Here is a 23,217-nt window from a genome sequence, read left to right as displayed (position 1 = left end):
TATCACTTAATTATGTGGCGCTAACAGGCGCAACATGGTTGGTACCTTCCAATGTAATAGATTAAATAATTAGTGTTGTAAAAAAATTCATTTTTTAGATGCATGGAGTTCAAACACAAACACATTTTACAGGCCAGTCAACAAGAATGAACTCTGAGCGGATTCCAATAACAGACATTCATAAACCATCCACAACATTTACATCTATATTAGAAAGCTTTAAAAACAGTCATTCACCCCCTACTGCTCACACAGTGACTATGGCTGGCGCTAGTTGTTGGACCTTTTTAAGAGCAGTTGATATCGTACTTCGTTCACTTCAGTCCCAGACTCTGGTGATTCAAATAGAAATCGACAAAGAAAATAGGAATTTCAACATTTTCTATAAGGAAACACCCGATTGAAAACAACGATTGAATGATTTTAATGATGGTTAAAAACCACTGCCTGTTAATTGGATCATTCTAAAGGCTGAAAATCACTTTGGTTTTACATTGTAAAAACGAATAAGATAAAATAAAATATCTCTCTCTTGGTAATGTTATTGGTGGGCATTGTGTTTTGTCTGTGTGCGGTGAAGCCTGCATAATGCCATCACAGACATGAGTGGACACCTCTCACAACCATGAATGACCTTCATGACAACTGACCTGAAAATGTCAAGACTCCTAGCACAGTACACCTATGCTCCCTAACTACAAGCCCTATGTCACATAGCCAAGTAGTATCTATGCATCCCAAATGGTACCCTTGTCCCTACATAGTGCACTACTTTTTTTTTTACCAGGGCCCGATGGGCCTTGTTCAGAAGTAGTGTACTCTGTAGGTAATCAGATGCCATTTGATGTCTATTCCAGCTTCCTTGTCATCTCAGACATAAACAAATATCAGTTGAATGTTGTCCAGAGTGCTTTGAATATCATCACCATCATCTTTCTGGATGCTTCTATGAATGGCCTCTCTGTGATCATCATCACTCGTCAACAACAACCATAAAGCCCCCCCTCTTTCACTCCCCCCCCCCCCTGTAAGAGGCATCACAGTGTGGTCATTCTATAGCCCAGTCAGCCTCCCCACCCTCCTCTGCTGTCTCCACCCTGCCAGCCTTACACTGGCTGTGTACTATGAGACTCAGGGACAATGATGTAGGCTTTATTGGGCTGTATCTCTGGAGGCTCGTATAGAGAGGGGAAGTGGCCCTGCCCTGACCACAAGGCTGATACATACACCAACTCAAGAACATTGTCTGATAAGAAGCCTGCACACACCCTGTGGCTACACCTCTCCATATGGTGTGTGTGTGTGTGTGTGTGTGTGTGTGTGTGTGTGTGTGTGTGTGTGTGTGTGTGTGTGTGTGTGTGTGTGTGTGTGTGTGTGTGTGTGTGTGTGTGTGTGTGTGTGTGTGTGTGTGTGTGTGTGTGTGTGTGTGTGTGTGTGTGTGTGTGTGTGTGTGTGTGTGTGTGTGTGTGTGTGTGTGTGTCTTACTATAAATACACAGAGATGCAGTCTGGAGGTACTCCTCCATCAAAAACAACATTGTGTCTCAGCACCACAGATGGCATGGATGATTAATGCCATGATATATGCCTCTCCTCCACGAACTCTCCTTATGCTACCTCTTCTTCTCCTCCCTCATTACTCTCTCTCTCTCCTTCGCCATCTGATGGGCCTGACACCTCCCTCCCTACCTCCCTCCCTCAGTCTCTCTCTAATGCCCAGCCTGATCTTCAGAAATGCCACCACAACAGCAAGCTGGCATAGACCTGGCAGGCCACAGATAACTGTGTTCCCAGCTCTAGAGCAACAGTAGAAAGATGTAGCTTAGCAAGAATCCAAACAGCCACTACTTGAGAGTGGATGCAGTAATTCATTTCAGCACCTTTTAACCTCTGGGTTTACTGTAGTCAACACTGTGCCTGCTTGGCAGCAGCCAGCCTGTTTCAGCACGAGGAAGTGGTTTGAGTGTAATCCATTATTGACTACATGGTGGGTTGACAGCATCAATGCAGTAATACATTGAGGTGAGCTGAGAGAGGGTAGTTCACCAACTGTCTCATGGTCTCTCTACAGTGAGTGGCGTTTCCCAACCCTGGTCCTCCGGTTCACCCAACAGTACACATTTCCTTTGTAGTCCTGGATAAACACCTATTTCAACTCTTTGAGGGTTTGATGATTAGTTGAATCAGATGTGCTTATCCAGAGGTACAATAAAAATGTGTACTGTTGGGTGAACTGGACACAGCAACAGTGACACACAAAATGCATGCGTGTGTGCGTGCGTGCGTTTGTACCTGAAGTGAAGTGTGTGCAGGCGTGAAGCCAAGCTCCATTCGCCACACGTTGTCAGCGTTTCTCTCTTCTGAGGCGATTGCCTTTTCACTTTTCAGGAAAAACTAACTCTCACACACGAAAATGTCATATAGGCCTTGCAAACTGAGATCATACATGCATTCATGAGCTGACACAAGTAGCGTAAGAGATTCACTTAAAAGTGGCAATCTGGTATTTACTTTTAAATTAATATGACTTAGAAATGCGTCATGATCTAAGTTCAACTGTCTACCCCAAAATATGAGTTTGTTTTACATAAACAATATAATTCTATAATTATAAACCAAAGCTGTGAAGCTTAAAAACATGTGGTCATTTGGATCTCATGGATGGTCCCATTCCTCAGCTGTTTTACCCAGAAGAGAGGCAGGGTGTCTTGCTTTGTGTCATTAGACAAAAAGCGATCACATTTTCTGCACTCGAGATAAAAAAAAACGCCACGAGAGAAACACAAACAGAGTCCTACAGATGAGAGGACAAGAACACAAAGCAACTCATTGACAACTGTCTTTGATCATTCGCCCTGGTAGAGACAGTACAGAGACAGAACAGCAGCCAAGCAAACTGCTGCAGAAGTGTTGCACACACACACACACACACACACACACACACACACACACACACACACACACACACACACACACACACACACACACACACACACACACACACACACACACACACACACACACACACACACACAAAGTGGAACAGACAAAGCCCTCCACCCATCCTTCCTTTCAAAACACATTCAGCTCTAGTCTGAACAACGGCAGACTGCTGAATTCACACACACACACACACACACACACACACACACACACACACACACACACACACACACACACACACACACACACACACACACACACACACACACACACACACACACACACACACACACACACACACACACACACACACACACACACACACACACGCCTCCAGCCGTACGAGTGTTAAGGTAACGTACCAGCCGTATCCCCCGAAGGATACACTCCTCTTCCTTCTCAGCATTCTGTCAGGGGCAGTGGGATTGTCACTCTCACTGTTTTTTTAAAATGTATCCCGCTCCTCTCTCTTTCACTCTCTCGGCCTTTGAAGAAGTGTAGACAGTCCTGCTCTGTTTCCCTCCTCCCTCACCTGTCCTGCCGCTGCACACAGTTTGGCACTTCAGCTTCTCAGCACACAACTCAGCTCCACACAGAGGGGAGGAGAGAGTATGGGGCTGGGAGGGGCCAGACATTCTCATCTGTTGTCTCTCTCTCTCTCTCTCTCAATTCGCCACACTGGACTCCACCCTCACACTTACTTACACAGATTCCAGCACACACCACATATGCCTACGTACGCACACACATCCACACTGACTTCACACTCCCTGTGTATTCACTTGTCGTGTAACTATTGGTCTTTTTATTTGATCTTTAACTCTGCACTGTTGGAAAAAGACGCGCCAGGTTCACTATTAGTCTACACCTGTTGTCCACGAAGCTGTGAGACAGAACCGAACTGTCCCTCACACCCACATTCCCTCCTCTCGGAGTCACCCAACCTGCCCCGCAAGAAGGAAGGAAGTGTTGCCACAGCCGGTGTCACTTCCTCTGTTCTGGACTTACCAGGGCGGTCTTCATCAGGAAACGACTTGATTTATTTCTATCAACGTGGCCCTTGCCAATACAGTCACATCAGACGACACACACCGTGAATATGTACCGCACATTCAAGTGTACTGTTCATTCATTGCTTCAGACATATCAGACACTGTCGATTTTGAATTTTGAATGGAAGCCTGATCTGGTCTGATTTCCGGCCTGGTCTGATGAAGCCAAGATTGAACTCTTTTGGCCTGAACACCAAGCTTTTTATGGGGTATTGTGTGTTGATTGATGGGGGGGAACAATTCAATACATTTCAGAATAAGGCTGTAACGTAACAAAATGTGGAAAAATCAAGGGGTCTGAATACTTTCCCAATGCCCTGTATGTATATATATATAACCATCTACATACAGTACATACTGTAGGAGCTGCAAAGTTGCCGCTCTGAATGAACCAGGACCCGTGAGACAGCCAGGATGTGTAAAAAAAAAATGGCACCCTACTCACTATATATTGCACTACTGTATATAGGGAATAGGTTGCCATTTGGAACACAGATCCAATTTGACTGTGAACAAAAGGAGGGTCCTTCCTGCTCCAGCTCTGCCACATTCTTAGGACTAAAATAAACAAACAACTATGATTTTTACTTGTTTTCTTTGTATTGAAATGAAGTTTTTTTTCCAATATTCAACATAAGAAACACCACAGCCTTTTCCACACTGTCTAGTATCTGGTATCACTGTAACCCAAACGTCATTTTTTGTTTAAGTCAAAGTCAATGAAAAATCTTGAATGTGGTACTTGACTCAAAACTAAATGAGTTGATGCAAATTCACTTTTTAAATGGGTACAACTTTGTCACAGCAAGTTCAAACTGCTTGATTGTAAAGTTTAAACTGTTTAAACATAAAACATGTTTTTATTGTTGATTGAGAAATTAACCTATGAAGTATTTCTAAATCAAAATGTGTCAGGACAACTAGGTACTCACGTTTTCTTGGTAATATCACATAGAAATTATATTTTGTTTAAGCAGAGGTTAGTCAAGTCATTGTTGACATTCATTTAAGAAGAATAAACTATCATATTTCCCAGCATGCTCTACTTCATGTAGATTTTTTTTTAAACGGTTTTTAATATCTGTGTTTTTGCATATACAGAGCATTCGGAACGTATTGATACCCCTGGACTTTTTCAACATTTTGTTTCGTTACAACATTTGGTAGTTGTTTGACATTCATACTATACTTGGTGAGGAATACATCCCGGGTAGCCTATACATGAGGGGGATATACTGTACATTGATTGGTTGAGTCATCTTATACTACACAAAGATAAATAACATTGAACTAATCCCCATCAGTTTGTTTGATTGTTTTGCACACGCTTCTGAAACGGCTGTTCCAGATTAAATGATTTAGGTAAATGGTTAAATGGTTTAGGTAAATGGTTAAATGGTTTAGGTAAATGGTTAAATGGTTTGGGTCTCCTCAAAATGTTCCTAACCCTGGCAATCATTATGAATGCAGGTTGCGGTTGAATACAAATTCCAACTGTTGGATATGGTTTTGCAAAATTCCGGGGACATTTTTTTAAGTTACCAGGTTTTTCAAGAAATACCGGTCATTTGATTCCTGGAAACGGGAGGGAATAAGCAGGAAAAAGATCAACCAGGATTTTGTGAAAATCTTGGAATTGTGAGAAAGTTACTTGAATTTTGCAACCCTACTTGCAGCCCTGATGTGGCCTGTAAAACTAGGTCTCAAAATAAGGCCTTATGAGATGTGTAATGAGATATGTAATGAGATGTATAATGAGATATGTAATGAGATGTGTAATGAGATGTGTAATGAGATGTGTAATGAGATGTGTAATGAGATATGTGTAATGAGATATGTAATGAGATGTTTATTGAGATATGTAATGAGATATGTAATGAGATGTGTAATGAGATGTGTAATGAGATATGTAATGAGATGTGTAATGAGATGTGTAATGAGATGTTTAATGAGATATGTAATGAGATGTGTAATGAGATGTATAATGAGATGTGTAATGAGATATGTAATGAGATGTGTAATGAGATGTGTAATGAGATGTTTAATGAGATATGTAATGAGATGTATAATGAGATGTGTAATGAGATGTGTAATGAGATGTGTAATGAGATATGTAATGAGATGTTTAATGAGATGTTTAATGAGATGTTTAATGAGATGTGTAATGAGATATGTAATGAGATGTGTAATGAGATGTGTAATGAGATGTGTAATGAGATGTGTAATGAGATGTGTAATGAGATGTGTAATGAGATGTGTAATGAGATATGTAATGAGATGTGTAATGAGATGTGTAATGAGATGTTTAATGAGATGTTTAATGAGATGTTTAATGAGATGTTTAATGAGATGTTTAATGAGATATGTAATGAGATGTGTAATGAGATGTGTAATGAGATGTGTAATGAGATGTTTAATGAGATGTTTAATGAGATGTGTAATGAGATATGTAATGAGATGTGTAATGAGATGTGTAATGAGATATGTAATGAGATATGTAATGAGATATGTAATGAGATATGTAATGAGATGTGTAATGAGATGTGTAATGAGATGTGTAATGAGATGTGTAATGAGATGTGTAATGAGATGTGTAATGAGATATGTAATGAGATATGTAATGAGATGTGTAATGAGATGTGTAATGAGATGTTTAATGAGATATGTAATGAGATGTATAATGAGATATGTAATGAGATGTATAATGAGATATGTAATGAGATGTATAGTGAGATATGTAATGAGATATGTAATGAGATGTGTAATGAGATGTTTAATGAGATATGTAATGAGATGTATAATGAGATATGTAATGAGATGTATAATGAGATATGTAATGAGATGTATAATGAGATGTGTAATGAGATGTGTAATGAGATGTATAATGAGATGTGTAATGAGATGTGTAATGAGATGTATAATGAGATATGTAATGAGATGTGTAATGAGATGTGTAATGAGATGTGTAATGAGATGTGTAATGAGATATGTAATGAGATGTATAATGAGATATGTAATGAGATGTATAATGAGATGTGTAATGAGATGTTTAATGAGATATGTAATGAGATGTGTAATGAGATGTGTAATGAGATGTGTAATGAGATGTTTAATGAGATGTTTAATGAGATGTATAATGAGATATGTAATGAGATGTGTAATGAGATGTGTAATGAGATGTGTAATGAGATGTGTAATGAGATGTTTAATGAGATATGTAATGAGATGTGTAATGAGATGTGTAATGAGATGTGTAATGAGATGTTTAATGAGATGTTTAATGAGATGTATAATGAGATATGTAATGAGATGTGTAATGAGATGTGTAATGAGATGTGTAATGAGATATGTAATGAGATGTTTAATGAGATGTATAATGAGATGTGTAATGAGATGTTTAATGAGATGTTTAATGAGATGTATAATGAGATATGTAATGAGATGTGTAATGAGATGTGTAATGAGATATGTTTAATGAGATGTTTAATGAGATGTATAATGAGATGTGTAATGAGATGTGTAATGAGATGTGTAATGAGATGTGTAATGAGATATGTAATGAGATGTGTAATGAGATGTGTAATGAGATGTGTAATGAGATGTGTAATGAGATGTGTAATGAGATGTATAATGAGATGTGTAATGAGATGTGTAATGAGATGTGTAATGAGATGTGTAATGAGATGTGTAATGAGATATGTAATGAGATGTGTAATGAGATGTGTAATGAGATATGTAATGAGATGTTTAATGAGATGTGTAATGAGATGTGTAATGAGATATGTAATGAGATGTTTAATGAGATGTGTAATGAGATGTTTAATGAGATGTGTAATGAGATATGTAATGAGATGTTTAATGAGATGTGTAATGAGATGTGTAATGAGATATGTAATGAGATGTTTAATGTCTCTTCTGTAAGAGTTTACAAAAGATTATTCTAAGTGCAATCAACTTCATATAAAACATTTCTTAACGTCTGTTTAGAGTTCAAACCGCTGATAACTTTTGTATTTAATTATCATATTAATGTGGTCCTTCTGTAGCTCAGTTGGTAGAGCATGGCGCTTGTAACGCCAGGGTAGTGGGTTCGATCCCCGGGACCACCCATACGTAGAATGTATGCACGCATGACTGTAAGTCGCTTTGGATAAAAGCGTCTGCTAAATGGCATATATTATTATTATTATTATCAATGAGCTTAAAGTTAAATGTATCACCATCCTTTTTTGACTTACTCAAACATTTAAAGCTGATACAACTCATATCTGGACATCCCCTACATGATCACAGTGACTCGGTTTGAGTAATGACTACAAAATCGCATTAAGGAACAACGTTCCCCTCAACGTCAGCAAGACAAGGGAAGCTGATCATGGACTACAGGAAACGGAGTCCCTGTCCACATCGACGGGGCTGAAGTGGAACGGGTTGAGAGCTTCATGTTCCTCTGTGCCCACATCACTAAGGAATTAACATGGTCCACACAAACCAACACAGTCGTGAAGAAGGCACAACAAAGCCTCTTCCCCCTTAGGAGGCTGAAAAGATTTGTCATGGTCCCTCAGCACCTGAAAGAGTTCTACAGCTGCACCCTTGAGAGCATCTCGACTGGCTGCATCACCGCCTGGTATGGCAACTGCTCGGCATCCGACCACAAGGCGCTGCAGAGGGTTGTGCCTACAGCCCAGTACATCACTGCCATCCAGGACCTCTATACCAGGCGGTGTCAGAGGGTTGTGCGTACAGCCCAGTACATCACTGGGGCCGAGCTCCCTGCCATCCAGGACCTCTATACCAGGCGGTGTCAGAGGGTTGTGCGTACAGCCCAGTACATCACTGGGGCCGAGCTCCCTGCCATCCAGGACCTCTATACCAGGCGGTGTCAGAGGGTTGTGCGTACAACCCAGTACATCACTGGGGCCGAGCTCCCTGCCATCCAGGACCTCTATACCAGGCGGTGTCAGAGGGTTGTGCGTACAGCCCAGTACATCACTGGGGCCGAGCTCCCTGCCATCCAGGACCTCTATACCAGGCGGTGTCAGAGGGTTGTGCGTACAGCCCAGTACATCACTGGGGCCGAGCTCCCTGCCATCCAGGACCTCTATACCAGGCGGTGTCAGAGGATCAATTAAATGAGATGAGCATCACTTGAACTCCAATCTGCAGCGCTCCCAGTGAAACTGTACCTCCGTCTGTCTGCCTTTCTGTGTTTTAGATGAGCCAGACTGGATGCCCGGCGCCTTTTCACATTATGACATGAATCCCCACACAACGCTCAAGTAGATTGTTATTGTCTAGTGGACGGACATGAGCTGTGTCAAAAAAACTAACGAGGCAGATAAACTCATCAAATGTGTCGTGTCACAACTATTGTGTCAAATGTGTTGTGTGTCAGTTGTACAACCCGAGGCCCACTTTCCATCCGTAATGTCATTTCCGCTTGAGCCGACATATTACGCAGTGTTTACTATGAATGCCATCTCCGCAGCTGAGGGGACGATGCTTAAGGCATCGAAGTTATCGGTTGTACAGTATAGCACGGCTTTAGTCACCCCAGTAAACCTTCACATGAAGGAGACCAGGCAAGCTCTGACCTGATGACACATTCTAAGGATGACACATTCAACACAGGCACAATGTACTGTACAATACTGGCAGGAAGGAGCTCCTTATCACAAGCTACTTTTACAGTATAGCAGCCCACACACATCAGCATATTTACAGAAGAATGGCCTTCTCAGTTCCTTGACACACGTGCTTCAGATATATGATCAGAAACACCCTGAGGCTACAGTGTAACCAGCAACACCATCAGCCCGTTCACGAAACCGACCCAATGCTTTCGTCCCAAATGTACGCTTTCTAACGGCCGATTTTGTGCTCAACGTACTTTCTGTCCCAATGGGAATGAAGAGGTATTTGGTGCTTTCTTTTTCCTCAGTAGAAATAACTTCTTTGATGTGAAAGAAAGGGACTCAGCCACTGTCATTCAATTCCTCTTGTCCTATCTGGCATCCTATTCCCTTATTGTGCTGGTCAGAATTAGTGGACTATGAAGAGAACAGGGTGCCATTTGGAACTGTCCCGTCTAAGCCCCCTCCCCCTCTATACAAACCAGCAGTCCTGGCAACCCTTCATTAGGCACACCTGGACTTCATCCCGTCCCTGATTACTTCCCCTTTATTTAGCCGTCTGGTGTCACGAGTCCTTGGTTGCTATTGGTTTGTAGAGCTCAGTACGCGGCTCATGTTTGTTTCGTTTGTATCTGGTCAGTAATTAAAACTCACCTTCTGCACCCGCATTCTTTACCCGGCGTGTACTTTACGGGAACACACACCGTATAAAGCGAGTGCGTTACACCACGTTCACGTAATCATCCCACAGAGGGTACAAACTGCCAGAAGTACGTTGAAGTCCTGAGTCAATTAGTTGCAGTAATGGATTAACATTGGAGTTTCTAATATGTCCCCAGTGGTGTGTGTCCTCACACATTACTAAAGGACGTAAAGACATGTGACGCGTGGTCAAATAGAATTGTATTTCTTTGGCAGCGCGCGCAAGACGGGATACATTGTTCAAGGCAATATGAAAGTGCTTTTCCACTCCATTCCTGTGTCTCATTATTTGGGCCAGGAGTTTTTCCTGAGCACATGACCTGACCAGAAACAACATCACAAATAAGCTTCACAATGCCAAATAGCAGAATTTCCCTGACACCCAACGAAGACAGCCATCAATACACCTTTGTTCCAATGTCAACGCCATCAGACACTCAGTCTGATGCCTGCCTGCTCTGTAGGAGTGAGTGACAGTGACAATGCTCAGTACCGATGTCTCTTGTCATGGTGTCTTTTTGTCTAGCTTAGGTAAGCAGCTTTATCAAGGCTCTTTCTATCAGTCTCTCAACCAGAGTTTTACCCCACCTCCTGCCACTAGAGATTTAAGAGTCATGGGGGGGACAAGCAATACAGAGCGGGGGGGGGGGGCTGAGGGAGAGAGAGAAACAGAGAGAAAACCAATAGATCGAGAGAGAGAGAGAAAGAAAAAAGAGAATCTGGCAAGGGCCAGGCGGCACTGTTGCAATGCACTCAAAGTGCATCCTAAAGTAGAAAGGAAGTGGTTGAAGGGAGGAAGAGAGGGGGACAGACGGAGGAGTGCCGGAGATTAGACTTTAAAATCAGGCGGATACAATATGTTACATGAGCGAGCCACATTGACACACATGGGCCAAACCGTTAAATACGCAGTTGGACGTTAATTAAACCAACTTTAACATGTTCACAATGACGTTGCACCTGAATATATACTGGAGGCAGTATGTATCGTTATGCCAATAAGCTTGGAGCTAAATGGACTTACACAGTCTTACAGTGCTGAATAGGGTGTTGTGTTGATGTCTGGTGGATTGGTGGCCTTGCCTTTTCTCTCTCTCGCTCTCTCTCTCTTGTTTCTCTCTCACACACACACACTCCCTCCCCCAATACTGGAAACCCCCCACACTGGACCCCCTTACTGGATCCCCATCCCACCCCTCTTTCCTGCCACCTCATCCCCCTTTTCACCACCTCATCCTTTCAATCTCATCTCTCTTTTTCCTTTATTTCACGCTAATCTACATCTCTTTATCTTAAATCGCCCTCCAACCCAATACTGAATGAACCCTTACAAAAAAGGGTTCGCAAAGAGTTCTTTGTGGAGGGTATATGGTGTTACATGGAACCTTTTTGGTTCAAGGTAGCACCTATTTTTCCTAAGAATGTTGTCTGACAAGTCTCCTCCTTTCTCCCTCACGCCGACCTTACTTCCCATTTCACCATTACTCTTTCCTATCCCCTTTTCCCTCCGGTCATATGTTGATCCTCTCGTTCCCGTGTTGCTCCTCTCGTTACCCGTGTTGATCCTCTCGTTACCCGTGTTGATCCTCTCGTTACCCGTGTTGATCGTGTTGATCCTCTCGTTTCCTGTGTTGATCCTCTCGTTACCCGTGTTGATCCTCTCGTTTCCCGCGTTGATCCTCTCGTTTCCCGCGTTGATCCTCTCGTTACCCGCGTTGATCCTCTCGTTACTCGTGTTGATCCTCTCGTTACCCGTGTTGATCCTCTCGTTACCCGCGTTGATCCTCTCGTTACCCGTGTTGATCCTCTCGTTACCCGTGTTGATCCTCTCGTTACCCGTGTTGATCCTCTCGTTACCCGTGTTGATCCTCTCGTTACCCGTGTTGATCCTCTTGTTACCCGTGTTGATCCTCTCGTTACCCGTATTGATCCTCTCGTTACCCGTGTTGATCATCTCGTTACCCGTGTTGATCCTCTCCTTACCCGTGTTGATCCTCTCGTTACCTGTGTTGATCCTCTCGTTACCCGTGTTGATCCTCTCGTTACCCGTATGCGCATAGAGCCCAGCGATTTTCTCCACTGATCATTGAGGACCCACCCCTTAAAAGATTTAGATGCACTATTGTAAAGTGGCTGTTCCACTGGATGTCATAAGGTGAATGCACCAATTTGTAAGTCACTCTGGATAAGAGCGTCTGCTAAATGACTTAAATGTAAATGTAAATGTAATCATTCATAAGGCCCAACCATACGCCCACACAAACTGCCTCTGTACCAACCACACACCACCACCATGTCACTTTCTACTGAGCCTTCTGCCATGCTCATCTGGCATTTATTCTTCCAGACAGAGGAACCGATGAGAGGAGAGAAAAAAGTACCTTTAAACCATTCAATAGGCAGTTTTGCTGTTTTTCGTCATTATAGCAAGATGGGTGGGAACGCAGTGCCCACATACATACACACACACACAGCACACACACACTATGTGCTGGATAGCCACATATTATGTGAACGATGAACTTGAGATTTGGAGAGACAACTGCCCTCTGACTCATCTGACAGCTTATCAAAGTTTGCGCTTATCCCCCAGGAGTGAAAGTGAGAGAGCAAGAGAGAGAGAGAAGGGGAGGGGGGGTGGAATATGAAGGAGGGAGAAGAGAAGAAAGAGCCATTCAGGGTGAAACTAAGAAAGGACAGGGAGAGGTGAAAGGAGAGAGATACAGCGAAAGAGGGACAGAGAGACAGTCAGAGAGAGAATTGAATGAGGGAAAAAGGAAATGAAAGATCCTGAGATTGAATGGAGGCCAATCAATTAGGGGAGGGAATGACAAGCAGGGCGGCGAGGTGGAAAATGGAGCTAGCGGAGGAAGAGCGGTTAGAGAGAGAGAGAGAGAGGACGTGAGAGAGAGGGAGAAAGAGATGAGGATGACAGATGGAATGAATGAAAAGAAGAGGATCACACGGAGAAGAGAACGAGTACACTCCAAATGGACCTTTAGACATCCAGGTACAGTGGATTGGGAAGGTATTCAGACCTCTGCACTTTTTCCATATTTCATTATGTTACAGCCTTATTCTAAAAATGATTCCATGAACAATCTACACACAATAACCCATAACGACAAAGCGAAAACAGGTTTTTAGAAATGTTTGCATATGTACATGAAAACAAAACTTTGTTATGACAATCGAAATTGTGCTCAGGTGCATCCTGTTTCCATTGATCATCCTTAAGATGTTTTTACAACTTGGAGTCCACCTGTGGTAAATTCAATTGATTGGACATGATTGGGAAAGGCACACACCTGTCTATATAAGGTCCCACAGTTGACAGTGCATGTCAGAGCAAAAACCAAGCCATGAGGTCTAAGGAATTGTCCGTAGAGCTCCGAGACAGGACTGTGTCGAGGCACAGATCTGGGGAAGGGTACCAAAAAATGTCTGCAAAATGGAAGGTCCCCAAGAACACAGTGGCCTCCATCATTCTTAAATTATAGAAGTTTGGAAGGACCAAGGCTCTTCCTAGAGCTGACCGCCCGGCCAAACTATGTAATCTGGGGAGAAGGGCCATGTCAGGGAGGTGACCAAGAACCTGATTGTTACTCTGACAGAGCTCCAGAGTTCCTCTGTGGAGATGGGAGAACCTTCCAGAATGACAACCATCTCTCAGCACTCCACCAATCAGGCCTTCATGGTAGAGAGGCCAGACGGAAGCCACTCCTCAGTAAAAGGCACATGACAGCCCGCTTGGAGTTTGCCAAAAGGCAACTAAAGGACCCTCAGAACATGAGAAACAAGATTCTCAAGTCTGATGAACCCAAGATTGAACTCTTTGGCCTGAATGCCAAGCGTCATATCTGGAGGAAACTTGGCACCATCCCTACGGTGAAGCATGGTGGTGGCAGCATCATGATGTGGGGATGTTTTTCAGTGGCAGGGACTGGAAGACTAGGATTGACAGAAAGATGAACGGAGTAAAGTACATAGAGATCCTTGATGAAAACCTGCTCCAGAGCGCTAAGGACCTCAGACCGAGGCCAAGGTTCACCTTCCAACAGGACAACAGCACTAAGCACACAGCCAAGATAATGCAGGAGTGGCTTCGGGACAAGTCTCTGAATGTCCTTGAGTGGCCCAGCCAGAGCCCGGACTTGAACCAGATCGAACATCTCTGGAGAGGCCTGAAAATAGCTGTGCAGCAACGCTCCCCATCCAACCTGACAGAGCTTGAGAGGATCTGCAGAGAAGAAAGGGAGAAACTCCCCAAATACAGGTGTGTCAAGCTTGTAGCGTCATACCCAAGAAGACTCAAGGAGTAATCTCTGCCAAAGGTGCTTCAACAAAGTACTGAGTAAAGGGTCTGAATACTTATGTAAATGTGATTTTTTTAAAATGCTTTGTCATTATGGAGTATTGTGTGTAGATTGATGAGACATTTTTTTATGTTATCAATTTCTGAATAAGGCTGTAACATAACAAAATGTGGAAAAGGTGAAGGGGACTGAATACTTTCTAAATGCACTGTACAAATTAAAAAGAGGGAGAGGGGCTTTATATAGAGCCCTGTCCCAGATCTGTTTGTGCTACCTTGTCAACTGAAAGACCATAGGAGTTGGCAAGGCAGCACAAACAGACCTGGGATCAGGCTGGGCTTGTACAGGCTTACATCAAGTATCAACGTCTCATCTGCTGTAATTTATAGAAACATGATGCCTGCTTAGAAACAGCCAACACTTTACCAAACATCTAAATGAATCTGTGGAGCGTATTCCTTATCTATGCCAGTGGAGGCTGGTGGGATGAGCGATCGGAGGACAAGCTCATTGTAATGGCTGGAATGGAATAAATGGAACGATATCAAACACATCAAAAACATATGGATAACACGTTACAGCCATTACAATGAGCCTGTCCTCCTATCGCTCCTTCCATCAGCCTCCACTGATCTACGTATCACCTCCCATAGCTGGAGGCTGGCTGGCAGAGATCTGAGAGGCAGCAGTGCACCTGAGAAGATCCCATTATAGTTCTATTTCCAGCTGTCACCAAGAGGATGGCGAGAAAGCAACCAAGACGTTGCAGAACATTACAATGGAAGATTTGCATCTACAGTATCACGCACACACACACACGCACACACACACGCACACACACACACGCGCACACACACACACACACACACACACACACACACACACACACACACACACACACACACACACACACACACACACACACACACACACACACACACACACACACACACACACACACACACACACACACACACACACACACACACAGTGACACACACACACACACACACACACACACACACACACACACAGTGACACACACACACAGTGACACACACACACACACAGTGACACAAATGCACGCACAGTGACACACTCACACACACGCACAGTGACACACGCGCACGCACAGTGACACACACACACAGTGACACACGCGCACGCACTGTGACACACACACACACACACACACACGCACAGTGACACACACACACACGCACAGTGACACACGCGCACGCACTGTGACACACACACACACACGCACTGTGACACACGCGCACGCACAGTGACACACACGCACACACACACACGCACTGTGACACACGCGCACGCACAGTGACACACACACACACACAGTGACACATGCGCACGCACTGTGACACACACACACACACGCACTGTGACACACGCGCACGCACTGTGACACACACACGCACTGTGACACACGCGCACGCACAGTGACACACACACACGCACTGACACACGCGCACGCACAGTGACACACGCGCACGCACTGTGACACACACACACACGCACAGTGACACACGTGCACGCACTGTGACACACACGCACTGTGACACACACACACACGCACACGCGCACAGTGACACACGCGCACGCACAGTGACACACGCGTACGCACTGTGACACACACACATGTGCACAGTGACACACGCGTAAGCACAGTGACACACGCGTACACACAGTGACACACACACACACGCACAGTGACACACGCACACGCACTGTGACACACACACACGAGCACAGTGACACACACGCACACAGTGACACACAAGCGCGTGACACACTCACACACATTCTCTCATTAGATGAATGACTGGGTGTATATATTCGACAGAGGAAGCTCAATCTGCACTTGATGTTCCGGAACGTGGCTAATGCTGTTCATTTCCATTTCCAGAGATGAATCTGTGTAAATTCATTTATTTATTTATATGGGCTGGCTTTCAAAAGCTAAGAACACTTTCTTCCCTCTGTGTCAATGGAAGCTTCTGAGGGAGTGTGCTTATTAAGACACACACACAAGCGTGTGCATGGAATCACACGCACAATCATACACACAGATGAACACACACACACACACACACACATCTGCATAATGTTAGCATCCGCAAAAATGCCTTCACACACACGCACACGTGCACACGAGCACTCAGAAGTAAACACTTCTGCACAGCCAGCGTCTTTGACATGACTGGCAGCTAAGCGTTCCCACGTTCTCCCTTTCTCTCACTCTGTCTCTCTCTCTTTCCATCTCTCCCTCACAGCAGCCAGGCTGCAGCTGGCGGTGCTCTCACACTGACGAGCACACAGCAACAGTTTAACACGGTCTCTCATACGCACTCATGCCACCACCCACTGTCTTCTTGTCACAGCAGTCAGAGAGAACCAAACAGGAATATAGTGTATATGACACGACTTCTATAGTACTGTCCTCCTCAAGGTTCATGTGAAAGCTTACCTTGACTCGCCCACGGATCCCTTGCATGCTGTAGAGAACATGTCTTAGCGAGTGGCTGGTCCAACATTAGCGGATGGAATGGCAGAGCATGAGAGGACAGGGGAGATTGACTGAGATGCGTGAGTGAGTGTGAGAGAGAGAGAGTGAGAGAGAGAGAGTGTGAGAGAGAGAGCGAGAGAGTGTGAGAGAGAAGGAGAGAGAGAGAGAGAGAGAGAGAGAGAGAGAGAGAGAGAGAGAGAGAGAGAGAGAGAGAGAGCGAGAGAGTGTGAGAGAGAGTGTGAGAGAGAGAGAGTGTGAGAGAGAGAGTGTGAGAGAGAGAGAGTGTGTGTGAGAGAGAGAGAGTGTGAGAGAGAGAGTGTGTGTGAGAGAGCGAGAGAGTGTGAGAGAGAAGGAGAGAGAGAGAGAGAGAGAGAGAGAGAGAGAGAGAGAGAGAGAGAGAGAGAGAGAGAGAGAGAGAGAGAGAGAGAGAGAAGCGAGAGAGTGAGAGAGCGAGAGAGTGAGAGAGCGAGAGAGAGAGAGGCACACAAGAGGAGAGTGTGTGTCAGAATGCAGGATGCGTGGGAAGATGTTGTTGCCATGGTGAGGGATACGCCTAAGCTCTTCCCTGGTTGGGTGATGACCTAGAGGAGAGGAGAAAAGAAAGGAAGGGTTAAAGCCAATACTGTGACACTGGTTGAGGTCTTCAGTACCTTCACCTTAGTCACAGGTCAGTGCACAGACACTCACACCCCCCCAGGCACGCACGCATGCACACACCACGCACATGCCTCACAGCCAAATGAGACTGCACAATGAGGTGGGGGGGGGGGGGATACAACATTGAAATCAGCGACACCAAAAAAATACACACACTCATATATCCACACCCTTCCACATGCACATACACATACACTGACACACACACACACACACACACACACACACACACACACACACACACACACACACACACACACACACACACACACACACACACACACACACACACACACACACACACACACACACACACAGAAACATACACAGACACACACAGAAACATACACAGACACACACAGAAACATACTCAGACACACACACACACAGAAACATACACAGACACACACACATACAGAAACATACACAGACACACACAGAAACATACACAGACACACACACATACAGAAACAGATACATACACAGACACACACACATACAGATACATACGCAGGCACATGCACCCAGGCACGTTTGGCACACACACAAACAGGGGACCCATAAATCAGCTATTTCAACAAAGCTGCCTCCTGCCTGCCTGAGTATATGTATGCCCAAAGAGCAGACCGGCCACAGCAGTGTCCCATCAATACTCTAAACAAAGTTCACACACATCTGCCACTCTAAACGATTTGCTATTGGTTTTCCCTGTGGCGTTGTAAGAGCTCTCTGGTAATAACAGAGCATGACCCCTGATAAGGTAGTGTGTGTGTGTGTGTGTGTGTGTGTGTGTGTGTGTGTGTGTGTGTGTGTGTGTGTGTGTGTGTGTGTGTGTGTGTGTGTGTGTGTGTGTGTGTGTGTGTGTGTGTGTGTGTGTGTGTGTGTGCACGTGTCACATAGTGAGCGGAGCAAAGCCTTCGGGACATGTTTAATCAAATCTACTCCCCAAACACGCGTGTCTCTCTCTCTCACACACACACACACACACACACACACACACACACACACACACACACACACACACACACACACACACACACACACACACACACACACACACACACACACACACACACACACACACACACACACACACACACACACACACACACACACACACACTCAGCCCGTTTGTCTGTTTGTTTAATGCTGTGTTCTTTCGGTTTATCTTCTTTCCTCTCTAATCTCCAGGCAGGTTAGTGTTGTGGAGAGCCTTTGTGAGTTCTAATTGGTGCAGGTTCTGGGGTTGCCTTGGAAACCCTTTTGATAGGGTTCTCCGGAGGTCCACCAAAGTTTTGGTTATTGTATAGTATAACAAAACCAAACACTATACACAATGTGACCTTATTATACAGTACACAATGTAACCTTACTGTCACCACATTCAAGGTTTCAAAGTGGAGAGACATTTAAATGAACCAAGCCATCAAACGGACAATAACGTGCAGCACTGCTTTGTCACAGTCATGATGATGTAACTAATGGCCAGTAGTGTGCAACGTTTTTGGTTCCCCATAGGTTTGTAATGCAGCACGAGTCGATCCACCCAAATGAGAGAGATAGTATGGTCAGTACAACAACCTCAACTACATGACTGGCTGTAGTGGCGCAGTGGTTCTAAGACACTGCATCTCAGTGCAAGAGGCGTCACTGCAGTACCTGGTTCAAATCCGGCTTTGATTGGGAGTCCCACAGGGCGGTGCACAATTGGCCCAGCGTCGTCCGGGGTAGACCGTCATTGTAAATAAGAATTTGTTCTAAACTGTATTTCTACTTAGTTAAAGAGAAGTTACAGAGCTGATTTGAAAAGACTACAATTCAAATGATATGACTGGAGTAATGATTTGTTGTTGAAACCTTTCCCAAATATTGAAGCATACTGTATAGCTATCAGCAGTGAAGGGAGAAACGATATGCTGCCTGGCTGTATCGTAAATGTAAGTACTAGTCAAATGAGATTCATCAAGGTTGAACTGTGTGCTTTTAATAAGGTTATGTCAATTGTGGTAGAACCATAAAAGCGCTCCTGTGTGCACAGTCCTGGGTGTAATATAGAGAGGTCCATCCTGTTCTTTAACCTTTACTAAGGGGAGTGGAGATGAGAGGCGGTTGTCAGACAGGAATACTGGAGTCTATAAAACAGGCACATTGAGTTGGAAAACGGGTAGAGGACACGAATACACTAGAAAATACAATCACTATTGTAGAGACAATCAATCCCCTCCTGGATAAAGATCCCTGCTGCCTTCATTGGTTTTGTGCGTCAAGTCATTCAGTTTTTTGTTGTTGTTGAAAGAAATGGTGCCCTGTGTGTGCACTGCCACTAATACCGTATCCACCAGTATGGTACAGGGATGGTATGAAGGTATGAAAATATGGATACCGTCCTACCATTGCTCTGTGACTGAGAGAGTTGAGTAGAGCTCTACCCTTTCTCTGGGACTGTGAGAGTTGAGTAGAGCTCTACCCTTTCTCTGGGACTGTGAGAGTTGAGTAGAGCTCTACCCTTTCTCTGGGACGGTGAGAGTTGAGTAGAGCTCTACCCTTTCTCTGTGACTGTGAGAGTTGAGTAGAGCTCTACCCTTTCTCTGTGACTGTGAGAGTTGAGTAGAGCTCTACCCTTTCTCTGTGACTGAGAGAGTTGAGTAGAGCTCTACCCTTTCTCTGGGACTGTGAGAGTTGAGTAGAGCTCTACCCTTTCTCTGGGACTGTGAGAGTTGAGTAGAGCTCTACCCTTTCTCTGTGACTGAGAGAGTTGAGTAGAGCTCTACCCTTTCTCTGTGACTGAGAGAGTTGAGTAGAGCTCTACCCTTTCTCTGGGACTGTGAGAGTTGAGTAGAGCTCTACCCTTTCTCTGTGACTGAGTAGAGCTCTACCCTTTCTCTGTGACTGAGTAGAGCTCTACCCTTTCTCTGTGACTGAGAGAGTTGAGTAGAGCTCTACCCTTTCTCTGTGACTGTGAGAGTTGAGTAGAGCTCTACCCTTTCTCTGTGACTGAGAGAGTTGAGTAGAGCTCTACCCTTTCTCTGTGACTGAGAGAGTTGAGTAGAGCTCTACCCTTTCTCTGTGACTGAGAGAGTTGAGTAGAGCTCTACCCTTTCTCTGTGACTGAGAGAGTTGAGTAGAGCTCTACCCTTTCTCTGGGACTGTGAGAGTTGAGTAGAGCTCTACCCTTTCTCTGGGACGGTGAGAGTTGAGTAGAGCTCTACCCTTTCTCTGTGACTGAGAGAGTTGAGTAGAGCTCTACCCTTTCTCTGTGACTGAGAGAGTTGAGTAGAGCTCTACCCTTTCTCTGTGACTGAGAGAGTTGAGTAGAGCTCTACCCTTTCTCTGGGACTGTGAGAGTTGAGTAGAGCTCTACCCTTTCTCTGGGACTGTGAGAGTTGAGTAGAGCTCTACCCTTTCTCTGTGACTGAGAGAGTTGAGTAGAGCTCTACCCTTTCTCTGTGACTGAGAGAGTTGAGTAGAGCTCTACCCTTTCTCTGTGACTGAGAGAGTTGAGTAGAGCTCTACCCTTTCTCTGTGACTGAGAGAGTTGAGTAGAGCTCTACCCTTTCTCTGGGACTGTGAGAGTTGAGTAGAGCTCTACCCTTTCTCTGGGACGGTGAGAGTTGAGTAGAGCTCTACCCTTTCTCTGTGACTGAGAGAGTTGAGTAGAGCTCTACCCTTTCTCTGTGACTGAGAGAGTTGAGTAGAGCTCTACCCTTTCTCTGTGACTGAGAGAGTTGAGTAGAGCTCTACCCTTTCTCTGGGACTGTGAGAGTTGAGTAGAGCTCTACCCTTTCTCTGGGACTGTGAGAGTTGAGTAGAGCTCTACACTTTCTCTGTGACTGAGAGAGTTGAGTAGAGCTCTACCCTTTCTCTGTGACTGAGAGAGTTGAGTAGAGCTCTACCCTTTCTCTGGGACTGTGAGAGTTGAGTAGAGCTCTACCCTTTCTCTGTGACTGAGAGAGTTGAGTAGAGCTCTACCCTTTCTCTGTGACTGTGAGAGTTGAGTAGAGCTCTACCCTTTATCTGTGACTGAGAGAGTTGAGTAGAGCTCTACCCTTTCTCTGTGACTGAGAGAGTTGAGTAGAGCTCTACCCTTTCTCTGTGACTGAGAGAGTTGAGTAGAGCTCTACCCTTTCTCTGTGACTGAGAGAGTTGAGTAGAGCTCTACCCTTTCTCTGTGACTGAGAGAGTTGAGTAGAGCTCTACCCTTTCTCTGTGACTGAGAGAGTTGAGTAGAGCTCTACCCTTTCTCTGGGACTGTGAGAGTTGAGTAGAGCTCTACCCTTTCTCTGGGACTGTGAGAGTTGAGTAGAGCTCTACCCTTTCTCTGTGACTGAGAGAGTTGAGTAGAGCTCTACCCTTTCTCTGTGACTGTGAGAGTTGAGTAGAGCTCTACCCTTTCTCTGTGACTGAGAGAGTTGAGTAGAGCTCTACCCTTTCTCTGTGACTGAGAGAGTTGAGTAGAGCTCTACCCTTTCTCTGTGACTGAGAGAGTTGAGTAGAGCTCTACCCTTTCTCTGTGACTGTGAGAGTTGAGTAGAGCTCTACCCTTTCTCTGTGACTGTGCGAGTTGAGTAGAGCTCTACCCTTTCTCTGTGACTGTGAGGGTAGAGTCCTAACCTTTCTCTGTGACTGTGAACGTTGAGTAGAGCTCTACCCTTTATCTGTGACTGTGAGGGTAGAGTAGATTCCTATCCTGTTTCTGTGACTGAGGGTAGAGTAGAGTCCTACCCTTTCTGTCTGAAGAATATAAATAAGAAAAGTAATACCATAATCAACATTACCCTGGTTGACACATGACACACTCAGGCTACATCCTAATTGGCACCCTGTTCACGATTTAGTGCACTAGTTTTGACCAGGGCACTACGGGCTCTGGTCAAAAGTAGTGCACTATAAAGGGAATAGGTTGGCTTTTTGGATACAGCCTCCCTCTATTTCTGTTGGGAGATATTCTGAAACATACTGTCAGTTCACAGGCTCTCCATCTCACTGACATGTGCACTGCACTGTCTAGGGTCAATCACCCTCATAACATAATGTTTACTAGACAGGCAAATGGGGGCATGGACATCAATACTCTGTCATAGCGTCATACATCAATGGAATACACAACAGCTCTCTCTCTCACACACACACACACACACACACACACACACACACACACACACACACACACACACACACACACACACACACACACACACACACACACACACACACACACACACACACACACACACACACACACACACACACACACACACAGACACGCATGCACGCACCAATAGCCTTCGAAATCCCTAACCTATATTGTTAACATTGTGGGAGCCAACCCCTCTGCCGAGGGAGGCACCAATGCAGGCACGCACGCACACACACACATCCGCACAC

At 44.7% G+C, this 23,217-nt stretch overlaps 1 protein-coding gene across 6 annotated transcripts in view; it reads right to left on the bottom strand.

Moving 5' to 3' along the window:
* Positions 1-17,226, bottom strand: part of LOC124004756 (rap1 GTPase-activating protein 2-like) — a 128,821-nt gene extending 111,595 nt beyond the window's left edge. For 3 of the 6 annotated variants that reach the window (XM_046313511.1, XM_046313521.1, XM_046313517.1), the window contains exon 1: positions 3,305-3,521. Coding sequence is in view for 1 of the 6 variants with exons in the window: in XM_046313525.1 (XP_046169481.1) it covers positions 17,137-17,177 (41 nt within the window). In the remaining 5 variants the exon portion in view is untranslated. Of the gene's footprint in view, positions 1-3,304; positions 3,522-17,136 lie in introns of those variants that run through there. The other 3 variants (XM_046313514.1, XM_046313525.1, XM_046313523.1) reach the window with 2 other exon arrangements.
* Positions 17,227-23,217: the final 5,991 nt, after the last annotated feature.

Source organism: Oncorhynchus gorbuscha, linkage group LG19 (genome assembly GCF_021184085.1).
Source record: "Oncorhynchus gorbuscha isolate QuinsamMale2020 ecotype Even-year linkage group LG19, OgorEven_v1.0, whole genome shotgun sequence".
NCBI classification, from domain to species: Eukaryota; Metazoa; Chordata; class Actinopteri; order Salmoniformes; family Salmonidae; genus Oncorhynchus; species Oncorhynchus gorbuscha.
This window is presented reverse-complemented; position numbering and strand designations above follow the sequence as displayed.